Raw genomic sequence first — 16658 nt, 5'->3', positions numbered from 1 at the left:
TGATTTATACTTGAGTGTGTAGAGGCACTTGTGCTTAGCCAGAAACATTCATTTGAATTAAGCTATAAACACTGTGTAAAAAGAACCATACATCTTAATGTAGGTTCATGAATAAATTTAAGGGAGGGCAACTGCACTCCAAAGTTTTATTGCATCAAAACCCAGTATTTTTTGGTGTTTTGTGATCACTTGATGCTTTTATAGTGTGATTGAAGCTTTAAACCTTGAACTAGAGGGGAGATAATTCCTGCGTTAAACCATTTGCAGTACAATTTCATTGCTGGATCTCTGGTGGAACAGAAGCTCCGTGGGGTTTTTTTTCTTTTAAGATGTTTAAAAAGGATAAAGGAAAATCGTACTCATTATTGAGTTTTCTGGTACATAACCAGGTCTCCTAGTTCCAGACCCTTTGATTATTTTCTTTAGTTGCTATCTTGTCTAGTCTAGTGTAATCTATTAATTTTTCATGGTAGGAGAGACAGCCCTGCATAAAGCTTGCAGAAATAACAAAGTGGGGAGATTGATTCAGCTTCTCTCTTTGCCGGGAACAGACATTAATGTCAAAGGTAAGTTATTAATTTTCTCTACAGAACTAAGAAATTAAGACACATAAAGAACTATATTAGTATCTGTTTGGTAACAAGTTTGTATTTATACAGTCTGAAACTCTTTCTTTTTTAAATAACAAAGTGAGGACTTTACAACAAACATTAATGTAAGATGAATTTTTAACTGAAGTGTATTTTAACATCACATTTTCTATTGATTTTTAAAAATGCTCTACTTTTTCAGATGCTTTTCAATAGAATTTCTTGTTCTGAAATCACAAGCTGCCATTCCAGCTGTAAGAGTACTAAAAAAGTAAAGTGTTTTCCTGTCTAATGAATGACATTAACATTTCAGTACTACTTCTGCTGTTTTAAAACTTCCCTTGATTTATAATTCAGATTATGCTGGCTGGACGCCTTTGCATGAAGCCTGTAACCATGGTAGCACAGTGTGTGTCCGTGAAATTCTGGAGCGTTGTCCAGAGGTAGACCTGCTCAGTCAAGTGGATGGGGTGACTCCTTTGCATGATGCACTGTCAAATGGACATGTAGAAATTGGCAAGCTGCTACTTCAGCATGGGGGTGAGTGCATTTATGCTAAACTAATTTAGGGAAATCATCCTGTGTTCTGAATCCATATGAAGTTCTCAGTGTTTTTCTTGATAGTTTCCTAAAAAGTTATTATGAAATATTTTAACATTTTTAAGCCAAGCTGGTTTGTTTACAGTAAAAATAGTACTGTTTTCACACTTACCTTGATCAGCTGAATATGAAATTAACCAGGATTTCCACATGTTTTTCTAATACGGTAATGTTTTTATCCTGCATTTTACACCATATGTATTGTAACTATATTCTCCACTAATGAAAAGAAAGATTACCTAGTCACCAATCAAGGCTAAGTATTTTCTATTGTTTTGATCTATTTTTACCACAACACAAAAGCAGATTGGTTAAATATCTATATATTCATGTATTTCAACATAAATTTATTCCGCATTTGTGGAAATTGATGTAATGGTCTCAGAACACAATTAGGTTAGTAATTAGTTTAAGAAAGTAATTATATTGTAATCATAACTTCTGTTTAGGGGTAATAGTTGGAGGGATGCCTTAATTTCTAAAAAAAAGTACTTTGCTTCTTAGGCAAGCACACAATGTTTTAAACAATATTTTTTGTTCAGAGACAGGGTATTTGTATCTTGAAGTATGTACTGTACCAATGTATTTAATTTAGCATGTTTAAAAAAAACCCCAAATATCCACGAAGAATCATCTTGGATAGCAACTCTTCCTTATTTTAATTGATTTACTAAAATGAGTGTTTGCAGTATCTGTACTATTGCCCAGTGTGTAAACTGTGTCAGTGTAAACTGTGCTTTATATGCCAAACCCAGAGTTTTTCAGTAAAAATCATTCTGTGCTTAGTCATGGGGCAGAAGAGTGTATTTAGGCAGCCTATTAATTAAGGTAGAGAAACTAAATTTTAATGGATTCTTGGCATATGACCCTCTGTATTTACAGTCTTCTCCTGCCCCCTAAAGGCTGTGTCTCTGTCTGTTGTGCAATCACCAGATGATAATCAATACATTCCTTCTGCAGTTCTACCTCTGTTTACTGAGTCTCAGTTATGTAGCCTCCAGGTGTTTTATACCTCTACTGTGCCATGTCACCTTGGCATCTAACATGCAAACCAATACCTGGGCTCAGTTCTATCAGTTGAAGTGATGCAACAGCCAATATTATAGTAAGCCCAGCTCCTCAACTGGAAATGGCACTGCACTAACAGATGTGCATTTTTCCTAGGCTGTTGTGAAGAATAGGTAGTGGATGATCTTGTTATCACAGGGGAAGAGCTCTATTCGCACTTGCATTCATCAAGGTTTTCTGGCAAGTGTGAAGCTCTGTGTACCTTTATCTTTGCCTTTGTCACACTCTGAGTTATGGCCTGTCAAGTAACTGACAGGCCCATGGTAGAAAGCATGTTACCTATTCAGTGTGAACTTACTTAGCTCAATAATTTAGAACACAGAAGTTAATTATACTAAATAATCAGTAATAGTAATAATGATACAGCTTTAATCTGAGCAAAATTAAAATATCTATTGCTGATATTAAATGTGACAGTTCACCTTTTGTCATTAAAATATATTTCTGAAGAAGTGTTCATGTTAATATGGTATCATTACTTTAGCATAGTAATACAAATTTATGTAAGAAGATTCCTGATGTGTTCATATTTGAAAAACACTTGTAGTGGTTAATAGCTTTCATTTTTTCTTACTGATGCAGCCTTTCTTAAACTTCCCAAGAGACATATAAGCTCTTTAAATATTAATAGGTCCCTTGTACTAATAAACAGGAAATACCAGAAGGATTTATTTGTTCAGACTATTTCTGAACAAATAAGTATGTTCCATTTACTTACTTTAAATCTATTTATTAGAGTAATTATGTTTTGTGTTTCAAAAATCTGTTAAGATGAAATTTCTAAACTCAGTTGTTGGGGAAGGCTTGGATTCCTACCCCACACCTTTACCTTGCTGCACAGCACAAGGCATAAGATTGGCCACACCATCCAGAAAAGTAAAATAAAGACCATCATAGTAACATGCCTTTAATTTGAAGTTAATGTCAGCAAATAACCTAGTCTACAAAGTACTTAATAGAATTTTACAAAAGTAGTAACATTACATTTTTGCATACTCTATACAAGTTTGTAAAGAAATTGTTACAAAGGGTCTCTCTACAGGTTCTATCTTGTGTTGCAAATGTGTAAGTCATCAGTTATATTAACATAACTTGGTACAAAAAAGGAGCGTAAACAGACACCTGGCTTCTGGCAGTAAGCAACCCAAAAATCTTGTTCAGCTGCCAATTCATCACAAAATGTGCTGTTGTTATTAATGTTTGTGTTTTTCCTGAAGGGCCAGTCCTTCTAGAGCAAAGGAACTCCCATGAGAAATTGCCACTGGATTATGTCGAGTCAGTCGCAGTAAAGGAAGAACTTTTGAATCTTGTTTATCCAGGAGAGAGCATTGAAAACTTCTATGAATGCAGAGAACAAGATTTTTGCAATCAGAAGAAAGAACTGTGTTTGATTTCATTTACTAAGATGCTGATTAATTTTTGTTCTGTTTATAATTTGTCTACACCCCTGACTGTAACTCTGAGAGCGATAGCTTGTTCAAATGTACTTCCAGTAATGGTTTATGATAGCTTTAAGATGAAAAATGCATCTTCTGGAGATTGGGTGGTAGATACGTATTTTAAAGAGCTAGAAACTTTTGAAAAGCTACCACAGTTTCTTCAAGAAATATCTGAAAGCATGTTGTTCTTCCCTGGCGAACAGGCAAAGGCCTTATTAGCAGTTCTGGAAACTATGGTAGAAGCATGTCAGTGCCTAAATCTTTCTATCAGTTAAATTCCAAACAACCACATGGCTGAATCTTGAGTGTTACTACCTTCTACTTGCCTAACAGATCTGAATGTGTCTGATCTTAGGAATGTGCTGCATCATTTACACTCAGTTAAACTGTCTTGGAAGTTTTGGGGGTTTTTTTAAGTGCCTTGTGCCATATTCTCTTTGGTTTTCGGAGGCAGTGACCCTAAACTTAAACCAAACAGTTGATTGTTTCATTTCCTGAGAAAGGCTTGTGTCTACATGTTTTGTTATCCTTTAATAAAGCTAATGTTATAAATATGTCATGAAATAAAAACATATGGAAAAGCAAATTCCTTCTATCCATTTTCATCTTATTAAAAATATATATATATTATGTAAATTAATTGCATATTGCAAAATTCAAAAGAGAAGGCACTATATATTTACAGAATGAATATTTAACATTTCTCATGTCTTTGTTTGATAGAAATGGTCACACAAAGACGTGGAAAATGTTGTTCCTCATCAGCACTATGTTGCTTGTAGTCTCATTTATATTTGTGCAGGGACCTAGTGAAGGAGACTGGCTCGGACACCTGGGTGATCTGCAAAATTCCAGTGCATACCACTTGCTGCTTTCCAAGTCAATGATGCTTTGAAGAACTGAATTCACCCTCAGCAAAACTTAAGGCTGTCCTTGGCTCTGCTCCAACTCACAGTGGCTTGCAGTGATTTGATAAAACCATTACTCTGGCATGTAATGATCTGGTATCATTCCTGGGACTACCTCAAAGGAAGATACAGAAGGTGGCAGAAATCTAGTTATGTTGGGAGAGGAATTTACAAAGGATAGAACAAGAGTTTAAGCATATACTGGACATCATATTCTGAAACTAAGAATGGATATCCTTAAAAATTATGCCCCACTTAATATGGAACTTTCATTCTCCATTCTGTGAGTACACATAAACTACACATGATAAACCCTCTAAACTAATGCCCTAACCTAACAATTTAGGATTATATGCTACATATTCTATCAGACATTTAAATTAAGAAAAATTCCCACACTGTTCTTTAAAAGGTATTGAAGGCAAGGCAGCTGAATTACCTAATTGTTCTTGTGGGTTTGGGGTTGCAGAAGAGTCACATGTTTTGGGGAACCCTTACTGCTCATTTATACAGAAACAACTACAATTCCTGCCCTGCATCTTTGTAGAGATCTAAGTAATTCTATACTAGTATCTGGAAGAGAGACAAACAGAAGTTTATCCCTTTCCCTTCCACGCGAAGAGAAATAAGAGCTGCTTTAGAGTAAGGATACGTGATTTATTTTTTTCTAAGAGATTCAGTAATAGATTACTTAGAAACTTAGCCTTTAAAAGGTAGGTACAAATTAGCAACATTGCAAAGTCCAGTTTTCCTGTAATAGACACTACTTATAATTAAAAAAAAAAAAAAGAAAAAAAAAGAAAAAAAAAAAAATGGGTGTGCAGTAAGAGCTGCTTAAGTAACTGATCTTGCTAGACCAGAGGGATTAAATTCCATTGATGCATCTGGCATGCAGCACATTAAAATTTCCATTTAGCCTTTCTGCAGCTGAAATATATGATCTTATAGCAATCCACAGAAGATGCTCAAACCAAGCTGACTTTGGAATCAGACCTTCCTTACAAATGTTCCATGCTTAATGACCTATTATTATTTTTATATATGCAGGCAGAACAACCTGCTCTAATAGCCTAAAATGTCAATGCATATTGGATTTGTTTCTGTCTCTGCACTTTTAATTTTTCTCTAGTAAGAAACACTAAAAAAACCTTTGTCATACACGATATAGACTAATAAAACTTCAGTATTTCCTTTTGTAAAACAAAATGAAAGAAATGTTATGTGTTTACTTTCTAAGGAGTGCAAAACATAAGTTTACAATAGTAACATTTGCTTTTAGTCAATAATTTGATGCATAATTGTGAATTTTCAGTAAGTGGGATTCAGAGGACCCTGAAAAACTTATGGTGGGTCTCAAAAAGCAAATCCTTTAAAATATTTAGAATTCTAACATACTGCTGACTAAAATGAAAGCAGGAAAAGCTTCCATTCCATTCATTTTGGCCTGATTCTGCTTATTTAGGAAAGATGTGCCTGCAATTATTTGTTATTGTTTATATCATTTAGAAAGAAAAAAAATCTGCACATTAATAATTTAAAAAGTCATACTTCACTACTTAAAGTAATATCAAGTACCTCCCTCCAAGATCATGTAGGTAACATATGCTAAATTAATATAATTAACATTGGAAAACAAAACAGTCAAAAGTTAGCAAATACGTTAATTATGTTCCAGAAGTAGCCTCAGCTAAAACTGTCTGTGCACATCATCAGTCTTTATATGGTAGCATAATTCTGTTCTAATGTTCTCTTAAAGGATCATACATTCAAAGTTTTCCTGTTATTTCCCAGTTCTTGCAGTTCAGTTTTACATATACTCAAATTTGAAAAGTTCATACCCTTAAAAGGTTTTAAGCATATCTGTCATATTTAACATAAAATAATATGCTTCATCCAATTTATCAGAGTACCTGTTCACTTTCAGTATAGCAAAACTTTCCTGTTAAAGTGAGATCTATTAATAAGTGATTGTTTGCTTTTTAAAATCTCTCTTGGTATGTAGGGTACCCTGTCTTAGCTAAAAGAACACACAAAATCACCCTTCTCTAAATGCCCACATTTCACACACTGACATACTTCAGAAGCACAAAGGTGTATCCTTCCATATACAATACGGAATATAAGTATACATATTTGATAAAGTGTATTATTCCCCCAATCAATCCTATTTTCCTAAGCCTTTAAAAAGTTCTTAATTATTTTTCACGTTCAGCATACAGCTGGAGAATATATGTACCAGATGATGATGCTGCAATGCTGCTTCCCAGTCAGGTGAGTAACAGGTTAGCAAACTTGACAGCAGTAAAACAAACGGTAGAGGACACTGGGATACACGAGTCAGGAACTTTACTTGCACACAAAGATGTCAGTCAAGCTTTGAAAGTTGCCCAAAAAGTTGCATTAAGCATTAATTTCAGTGCTGTATACTCTGTGTCCCGTCCCACTGGAAAATGGAGAGTCAGGAAGGATTCTTTTTGATAGATTTCTCAGAGGAGAATAAAGCGTAAACACAGCAATATTAGATCTGAGACCCGTTTACTGATAAAAAAGGGTAAGTGTTCCTACAAAAGCGAGTTAGGAAAAGGAGCACTGAGGGAAAAAAGAGAGACGGAGAAAGAAAACGAAGACAGGGACAGCGCTACCACAAGAACGCCGGCGCTCTGTCACCGCCGCCTTGGCAGGCGGAGCGTGTGCGCTGCGAACAGCGCTGCGTTTGCGTAGCTCCCATGGCGGGCTGGGCGCCATTTCCAAACAGCAGCCGGCTGCGTGTTCCCTCCGTCGGCAGAGAACAGGCTGTCGTGGTCCAGGCGCAGCCCTGGAGCACCTGCGGGTTCCCAGGCTGGGGCGCTGCGGCTGCGGGCGGAATCGAGTGCAGGCAGCGGCGGCGGCTGCGGCTGCGGCTGCAGCGTGGGAAACACGCTGGGGGCTACGGTGGCGGCTGGCGCAGGAGGCGGCGACGGGCTGGGCGCTAGGCTACGGCAGGTTAGTGGGGCGGGCAGCGCAGGAAACACAGCGACTGTTAAAAATAGGTTAGAAACGTTTGTAAAATAGTTGATAATTGTTAAGCATGTATTGTTAGTTTGGTTGTTATGTTGTAAAAGGGGTTAAAAGGGTAGTTATAAGAAATACGGTACTCAACGTACCGTATTACACCTAAGCAAAGCGCACTACTCCCCAGCGAAACAAGCCAACCTGGTCAGAACTGTAATGGGCCAATCAAGCGCCTAAAACCTTCATGCAAATGAAGGTTCCAAAAAGAAACCAATCCAGAGGGGCAAAAAAAAAAAACAGGATAAAAAGGGGCGTCTGACCCATTAAATGTGTGCCGCTCGCCTGGAAGATGGGGGACATGACTGCTGAGGAAGACCCAGCGCCGGCGCAGCAGCATCCTTGACGGGAATGCTCCTGCTTGGCCCGCGGGCCCCCATGTTTTAAGCCTTTCTTTTTATTATAATAAATGTTGAAATCACTTTTAGTACCGGGAGTCTGGTCCCGTTTTTAACAGCGACGGTGGCGGCTGTGGCTGGGTACAGCCTGGCGTCGGCTGTGCCCGGGAAATAATGGGGGCGACTGGCTGCAGTGGTGCCCGCTCCGTCGGGGAGGCAGCAGAGCACGGGGTCATCCCTGCAGTGAGCTGGTTCGCTAAAAAGGCGATGCAGGGCGAAGCAGATACGGGCAGAAAGCAGAACCACGGGGAGAAAAAGGCGGGAGGCCGGAGACACAGGAGAAAGGCCAAGCTGGCCCTCCGAGCGAGCCCCTGACCGCTCTAAAAAGCCCAAAGTGAAAATGACTGGCCTGGTGTCGCGGCTAGCAGCTCTCAGCGGCTATGGCTCCTCCCCACAGCTCGGCCAGCCTGGCATTTGTCCCACCGGCCAAGGCGAGGGATCACTCACTGCCCGATTATGGAGGCTTTCTCTGCCCTTACTTGGTTGCCAGGCCAAGCCTCCCACCGGACAGGCCTCCAAGCACATGTACGACCCCTATAATATATGCTGAGGCATAAATAAAAATAAAATTGGTCCGTCTCACTGTGTCATATATTCTTTGTTTCATGCTACTCCATTGCAAGATAGGAAGCGCATCACATCAAAAATTGTTTGGAAGAAGTTTTGCAGAGCATTTCTTGATTTCAAAATGGCCACTCACACTGGCAAATAAGTACTGCCAGAATATCAGTCTGGCCTCAAAAGTTTTGCCGTTGATTTGTTTTTATATGGAAGCAAAATTTAGCATAAGAAATTTGAATATTGCTGCAGCTTCAATGCCCATTTAAAATTTGTTGTAACAGAGAAGAGGTTCAGACCTCAGAGTCTGAGCTCCCTTAAACAATCTAACTGAATAATCCTGAAGCTCTTCCTGCACCATCTACAAGTCTGACTGCAGTTAAGTTGCTGTATTACAAAAGGTACCAAACCATGTTTCATCCCCCTCATCAACTTTTGAATACTGTGCTCTGTTTTGCAACCCTCATGACAAGAAAAATGTTGAGGTGATAGAGCATGTCCAGAGAAGGGCAATGGGGCTAAGGAAATGTCTGGAGTACAGGTCAAATGAGGAGTGGCTGAGGGAGCTGGGGGACTTTGGCCTGGAGAAAAGGAGGCTGAGGGATGACCTTATCACTCACCACAACTGCAGGACAGGAGGGTGTCAGTCAGCCAGGTGGGGGACGGTCTCTTCTCAAGTAACAAGTGACAGGACAAGATGAAACAGCCTCAAGTTGCACCCGGTTTAGGCTGGATTATTTTCAGGAAAAATCTCATGGAAGAGGTTGTCAAGCCCTGATACAGGCTACTCAGGGCAATGGTGAGGTCACCACTCCTGGAGGGATTTAAAAGTTGAGATGTGGACATGGTTTAGTGGTGGGCTTGGCAGTGCTGTGTTAAGGGTTGGACTTGGTGATCTCAGAGGTTTTTTCCAACCTAAAGTATGGTTCTATGACAGTAAGCCCCTTTGTCCAAGCCCACACTGAGCATTAGCACAGTGCCATGCTCCTATGTGGTGAAAAGCGCCCAGTAAATTCAAAGGGATCCAACTCCAGCTTATTTTCAGGTAAGTACAGACTTCACTCTGTAATCATTTCAAGATCAATTATTTTTTCCAAGTGAATAAATTTAAAAATCTGTCAAATAACTCAGATTTTAATATGTTAAATGCATATGAAGAAATTACAATAATCCAATTATTATATATAAAGATCCTTAGAAATTCCTAAATTTGTCATCATATTTATTAGGATGTGAAATTATGCATTTTTTAGGAAAACAGCCCTAAAAATAACTTTGGAAAATATTCATCTCTGTGCTCATATTCACATAAAGATAGGGAAGTGCACCTGATTTATCAACCAAACTTCTAATCTTCTTGAAGGGGGAAAAAAGGATTCTGATTAGTCTAAGCTGGTTTAAGTCAGGCTATCAATAAATACAATTATAATAGCATATTTTAGGCATCTGAGTAAATAAAAAATGCCTTTTTTAAAAAAATGGATGAGCTCAGTATACTGTCCAGGAGGCAAGCACTGAACTCCCTGTAGAAGAGATGAAACAGTAAAGCTGCAGAGCTCCAGTAACAATATCTACACAGACATCTGTGAAACAGTGTTTGGAGACCACAATTAAATTGATCCAAAAATAATTAGAAGTATTAAGAAACAATATGCCTGTCTCCTTATAGCTGATGATAATATACATTTGAAAAAAAGGGAAATTAGACTATTTTGATGATTTTCAACAACATCAGGAAGTACTTCATATTCACATTCAAAGATACTGCTGGCTGGAAAGGGAACAAAAGGAGGAAGAAAACCCAAGTTCAAGTCCAGCTAAGAAATTGAGATCCTCTTTCAGAGTTCTTTCAGTGCTAATTCCTTTAGTCTTTTGGAAGAACCATCTAGCTGATGCTGGAAATTTGCCAACAATTTTGAATGTAGCAGAAATTAAACAGTGGAAGAGTGAATATTTAGCTTATACCAGTTGTTAAAGAATACTGACACAGAGAAATTTGCCTCTTGTGGTTTTCAAGGCCCAAGCTGGTGCTCCTGGTAGTGGAACAGGGTATACCTCCAGCCATCCAGTAGTTTTTTACACCACTGTCAGCACATAGGCCTGCCTTGGTGGGTTTGCAGGAGTGTGATTATCTAATTTGGCAGGTAATTAACCTGCCAAACATCCCCATATTTATATTTTGACCATAATCCACCACACCACAGGGGCTGTGCCTGTTTGGCCTGCTTGATCAGTGCATGTTTCACAGTTATGGATCACCTGGGAAATAGTGTCTGTCGTTAAATTCACCCCATAGTTAAGCCACGAGCCCATCTGTATTGCTACTTCTCTTCCCTGCTGCCCTGCAGCATCATAGGCCCACCAGCCAGAAGTAATTCACCCTTATGCTCCCAGTCCTCATCCACATCCACCTGAGACAGTTTAATCGTGGCAGCCCAATTCACCTGTCCATTCTTGAAATGCTCTTCAGTAGCCCAACTCCTGGGAACAAGTCCATCTACATGACATACTTTTACAGCCAGCTTCTCTGACCTGGGCAACAGTGTCTTCTCAAAATTCAGCAGCCTGGTGCAGCCACCCCTGCAGTGCATTTACTGTCATCCAGAAGTCAGTGCAGAGGTGCAGCGCTGGCCATTTCTCTCATTCAGCAATATCTAAAGCCAGCTGGATGGCTTTCAGCTCTGCGACCTGACTTGATGCACCCTGTCCCTCCAGATACTGTGACATGCTGTAAAATTGGCTGGTCTCTCCAGGGGCCATGCAGGTCCGATCCGACTAACTCTGGACCCTGGCCCCTTGCAGCCTTTACAAGAGCAAAAATAAAAGACTGGAGGTGCTCTTCTCCTCTCGGGACCATCAATCCCACGGCTTTATTGTGGAATTACTCCAGGGGATCCTACACAAGAAGCACGTGGCATCCCAGGAGAGAAAGAGATGGAATATCTCATGGTGGGAGACTTTTAAGCCCAGGGGCATGGGGGGTGGAGGAAGAGGACCACAGCCAATGGGATACAAGTGAGAAGGGGGCGAGGGGAGGAGTGAACCTGGGACAAACCATCACCACCAGGGCTTTTGGGCAGGCGGGGGGAAGGGGAAATGGGACAGACCATGGGACAGTGCAAATTACCAAACATCCAGTGCAAAAATAACAACTAAATAAACTGTTTAGTGCAATACAACATCATGCCATGTAGAACTCCATACAGCAGCTTTTTATTTTCCATGTAGCCCTACAACATGGCAAGAATCATCAGTAAAAAGAGTGTATTACTGTTTCTGGTATCTGAATATATGGAGAGACTACCACAGCACATGTCACCTTCTCCTCCTATGATCATGATGATAGTCTGAAATTTTCACCTTCAGGCCACTTCATGATGACTTCGAAGATCCCTGATTGGGGTTTCTGCTTGAGCACACTGTATGATTGGTGCAATCCACTTACTCTATGTGACATCAGTGCCATGGTGTGTGGAAGGGTTTTTTCCTTTGCACATCCAGCCCAGCATTGGCAGTCAGGGTGCCAGGAGAAGCTGTGCTTTGGTGCCAAACACTTCTGAAGTAGCTTGAACTCCTTCAGAAGCTGCCAGAATCTCTTTTTTTTTTTATTTGGGGTGTAGGGCTCAGATCCTTTGTATTTCAGACTCCAGAACCCAAGGGTTCATCCTCTAGTCTCCTCAGTTGTTCTTCCAGAGACTCCAGGCAGGCAGTGTTGAGCCATTTTTCACATCTTTGCTGTCCTCACTGGCCCCAGGGCTACTGCAGCAAAAATCTCCTGTTTGATTTGTTTAAAACCTTGTCACTTACATCATTCTGGGTCACATGACAAAGAGGGTTTACAATGTGACTGTAATCTGGAATATGCATCTTCCAGAAACCCACAGCACCTAGGAAAGCCTGTGTTTCCTTTTTGGTGGTTGGTGAGGACACAGCTGCTACTTTTTTGACCACACTGGAATCTCATGTTTCCATCTTGCCATTTTACTCCTACAAACTGAATTTCCTGGACATGTCCCTTGACCTTGCTATGGTTTATGACAAAATTATTCAGAAGGATTTCTATTATCTTCTCTCCTTCCTCAAAAACTTTCTCTACTGTTTTGTCCCACACAATGACATCCTCAATGTATTACAAGTGTTCTGGAGCCTCAGCCTTTTCCAGAGCAGTGTGGATCAGTCCAAGGCAAATAGTGAGCATGTCTTTCCACCCCGGGCAGTTGGTTCCAGTGTATTGGATGCAATACAAAATACCCTGTGGCCTGCACTCTGCTGCTGGAGACATGGAGAAAAACATATTTGCAATGTCAGTGGTGGCACCACTTGACTGTCCTGGACTCTAGCTCATACTGAAGTTCCAGCATGTCTGGCACAGCAGCGCTCAGTGGTGATGTGACTTCCTTCAGGCCGTAGTAGCCCACTGTCAGTCTCCACTGTCCACTGGACTTACACAGTGGCCACAGAAGGCTATTAAAGCGTGAGCAAGTCTTGCTGGCTACTTCCTGATTCTCCAGTTCGTGAATCATCTCATGGATGGGGGCGCACAGAGTCCCAGCTGGTGTGGTGTTATCAAAGGTGCACTGTTGTGGTAGTGATGGTGTTCTACCTTCAGCAGCCCCATAGCAGAGGGGTCCTCTGAGAGACCAGGCAAGGTGTTCAGCTGCCTAACTTCCTCTGGCTCTACAGCTCTCCCAAAAGCCCAGCAAGGCTCTTTTGGGTCTTTGAAATACCCTCTCATGAGGCAATCTCTGCCAAGGAAGCACAGGGCCTCTGGGCCAGTCACAGTGGGGTGTGTTTGCCATTCATTCCCAGTCAGGGTCACTTCAGGTTCCAGTACAGTCATGTATTGGGATCCCCCTGTCACCCCAGAAATAGAGATGAATTCTGCCCCTGCATATCTTGATGGCATCAGGGTATGTCATGTGCGGGTGTCAACTAAATCTTGATAGTCCTGTGGGACTGACATGCCAGGCCATTGGATCCACACAATCCTGTACATTCGTTTATTAAGTTGATTGTTTTGTTATCTTGTGATATGTTCAAGTGTCCCCTGAGTTATTGAAGTTAGTTTCTTCCCTGTGTTGTGTCCTCCTACCCAACTGTCCCTCAAAGAATCCCCTCCCAGATCTTTCCCTGTCTGTCAAGTCAACCTGGCCCCTTTGCCCTGTCCATCAGACCAAACCCTACCCTTTGTTCCAGAGAGTTCCCTGTCCCTCACCCTGAGATCCAATCCCTATCCCAACCCTCTCTTCTCCTGTTGTTCTGAGTTGTTATAGGCCTCAAAACCACACCCCGAGAGTCGCTTATTGGTCCCTAGATGGTGTCCCACCTGCCTGGGTGCACTACTGGATCATCTTGAGAGAGTACCTTCCTCTCATATTTGACAGGAGTCACCTCCAAAGGCTGAGAGCTTCTGTTCCCTTCCCAATGCCCTTGTCAATGCCCAGATCTTGGGACAGGGATTCCAGCTGTTTGGCTTCACTACCATCTAGTTTCATATCATGGGCCATGATGTGGCAGCATTGGAGCAGCCAGGGCTGATCCAGCTAGTGGCGAAATCTCTGCAGATCTCACAGTGCACCCAGGGATACAGGTCAGTGGTTATCTCTGGCCCTGCCTCTTCCTTCTGTTGTGAGGGTCCTGCTTCCTCTTCATCCCTTACTAAAGAAACTGATTTGGCTTTGGATTTCTTCTTCTTTATAGGGGCAACTTCTGCTGGCACTGGGTTGTTCCTGCGGTTCACATGCAGTTTGCATGGCCCCACTGCCTGTTTTTCTGCTTTCCTCCTCTTCCACTTGAGGCTGCAGTCTAGTTTCATGCAGTGTCCAATAAACGGTAGTCAGGGTCCAGGCTCATTGTAGAACTTCCCTCCTGTCTGGAACTGCCACACCATTTTTCTTTCAAATATTCTGCTACTTTAACAAGGTCCTGTAGTTGTTCAGGGGTGAATGGAGACCCTTCCAACAACAGACAATACCAGAGAGCTCCCTCTGCCTCAATTTCTTGACTGGAAGAAACCCTTTTTTTCCAGAAGAGAGTCCTTTTTCAGAAGGTGCAATGGCAGGAAGTGATACAGAATGGCCTCTCTGTGCTGGCCATTCTCACACCCAGCTACTGCAAAAATTAACCCTGTTCTACCCAGAAACAGAGTAGTTTTTTGGTTCGGTGTGGTTTGCTTTGCTTTCTTCTCAAATTAAAAAAAAAACTCTTTCAACTGTAGCAGGCCCAGGGCCTGCAATGGCTCCTTGGAGGTCAGAAGCCTGAGCTAGGAAATGCCAAGTCACGGTGACTGGGCCTTAGAATCCCCTCTATTCCGCCTTTTGGACCCCTCTTATCTCTCTGTAAGCCTATAGGTCACTTTCCCCTGACCTTTACTATTGGACAATTTCCAAAACCCCTGTAAAGTATATAAACCCCTGAATCTGCCTGGTTTGACAGAAGAGCTGTCACTGAGAACCTTCATCGACCAATAAAGGATTCTTCAGAACTTCACACTGCCTTCTCCTCTCTCTCCCAGCGTCTGCTGCTGCAGCACCAGCAAGCTAAAGAGCTGAAATCACAATGAGCTGATAATCACTAAGAGATAAAATCACTTAAGCTTGCTTAGGTTGCCTGCACCTGGGAGCTGCTTGGGAATTCGGATGCTGTGCTGAGCCTCCCTGAGCTATCCTGGCCAAGGCAGCCCACCAGGCGTAGCCCGGCTGGAAGCCGCCTCGCAATATTCAACTTCATGTTGTACCTCAGAAGTACGAGGTTTAAGACATGAAGAGTTGCTTTGGTATTATCTTGTTTGCCTACAGTGACTGCAAGCCATCAATGAACAACACTCTGTGCATCTGCTAGAGGGTTTCATTTTGGGCTGTCCACGTGGAAAGAGCAAAAAAACTTCCTTTGCATAGTAGACTACAAAGAGGCAATCAGGCTGTTGTTTCAAATATTTGCTTTTTATAAATTTAAGCACAAATTTTGTGCAGGATTGTGAAGGCCTGTAAATAAAAGACAAACGAGTTTCTAGCAAGTGTCTATTCCAGAGGAAACCTTTCAAGTCCTCTCTAGGCTTCTGTGTAGTGACACTACGGGAGAGAGGTCCCTACAAAGCAGAATGGGAACTTATCTTTCAAAAGTGTATCCTACCCCAGAAATCTCTGTAGGTCAGAGTGTCTTCAAAGGGGGAGAAGGCTTCCTTTCTTTTCTCCTGCTGGGGAGCATATGTACACTCTTTTTTCTGCAATATTTTCATGAAAATTGCATAAATTTTTGCTAGTTCTATTTCCAAATTTTTCTGTTATCCACTGGGAGCCTTCAAGGCTGCAGCCTCTCTCTGCCTCTGCTGTCTCTTGAACAGTCAGTTTTGGATCTCCTTCTCTACTGAGCTCCAGCTGCAAAGAGGATCGATACTCTAATTGATTAGATCCACTATCCCTCTTCCTTCGTCTGAACAGCCTCATGTCTACCAGAGCATCATCTTATGAAATATGCATCATGGGTTTGAGTCCACCCATACTGAACAGAAACTGAAACTGCAGTTTTCTGTCTAGGGCAAGTGCCATGCCTCTACACTTAAACTGAGGATCTGCAGCAGGGGAAGCTTCACATCATCTGAGCTGTGATTGTCACAATCACAACTCTGCATGTCTGTACCTGCCCTCCACGAGCAATGCTGAAGCTGACCTCTGTCCCCTGCTGGCAGAGGTCAGCTGGCAAGTGTTCAGGGCTATATCGACACCCCCCTTAGCTATTGCCTCTATTACCAGAGTAAGACTTCTTTCTGAGGGGGGAATATGACCTCCAAGCACTTCTAACAGTTTTTGAGAAATTGAAGGTGTTTTATCAGTCCTTGTGGAAACACGGTCTTCATTTTAGACAAGCTACAGCGTAAGAGTGGCTTTTCCTTTGATGAACGAAAAGCTTTGATCTCACCTGCTCATCCTCCTGACCCCTCATCATGTTTTAGCTGTGGTTTGGGTGGTAGGATGCTTTCAGTTCTACTCTGAAGATAAACCATGCCAGTTTTCAAAGCTGTATCCTTCTTCCATCCGTCAAAAGACACTT

The 16658-nt window shown here is 41.6% G+C and overlaps 1 protein-coding gene across 8 annotated transcripts in view; it reads left to right on the top strand.

Annotated features, from left to right (window-relative positions):
* The window catches only part of SLF1 (SMC5-SMC6 complex localization factor 1), a 35061-nt gene extending 30319 nt beyond the window's left edge, over positions 1-4742 (top strand). For 4 of the 8 annotated variants that reach the window (XM_041489452.1, XM_041489451.1, XM_041489453.1 and 1 more), the window contains exons 16-18: positions 474-566; positions 948-1130; positions 3476-4736. In XM_041489452.1, coding sequence (XP_041345386.1) covers positions 474-566; positions 948-1130; positions 3476-3972 — 773 coding nt within the window. In that variant the 3' untranslated portion in view covers positions 3973-4736. Of the gene's footprint in view, positions 1-473; positions 567-947; positions 1131-3475 lie in introns of all 8 variants that reach the window. The other 4 variants (XM_041489459.1, XM_041489458.1, XM_041489455.1 and 1 more) reach the window with 3 other exon arrangements.
* The last annotated feature ends 11916 nt before the right edge of the window (positions 4743-16658 follow it).

This window comes from Pyrgilauda ruficollis, unplaced genomic scaffold (genome assembly GCF_017590135.1).
Source record: "Pyrgilauda ruficollis isolate IOZ18807 unplaced genomic scaffold, ASM1759013v1 scaffold94, whole genome shotgun sequence".
Lineage (NCBI taxonomy): Eukaryota > Metazoa > Chordata > Aves > Passeriformes > Passeridae > Pyrgilauda > Pyrgilauda ruficollis.
The sequence above is the reverse complement of the archived record's forward strand: the minus strand, read 5'-3'. Positions and strand labels throughout refer to the sequence as shown.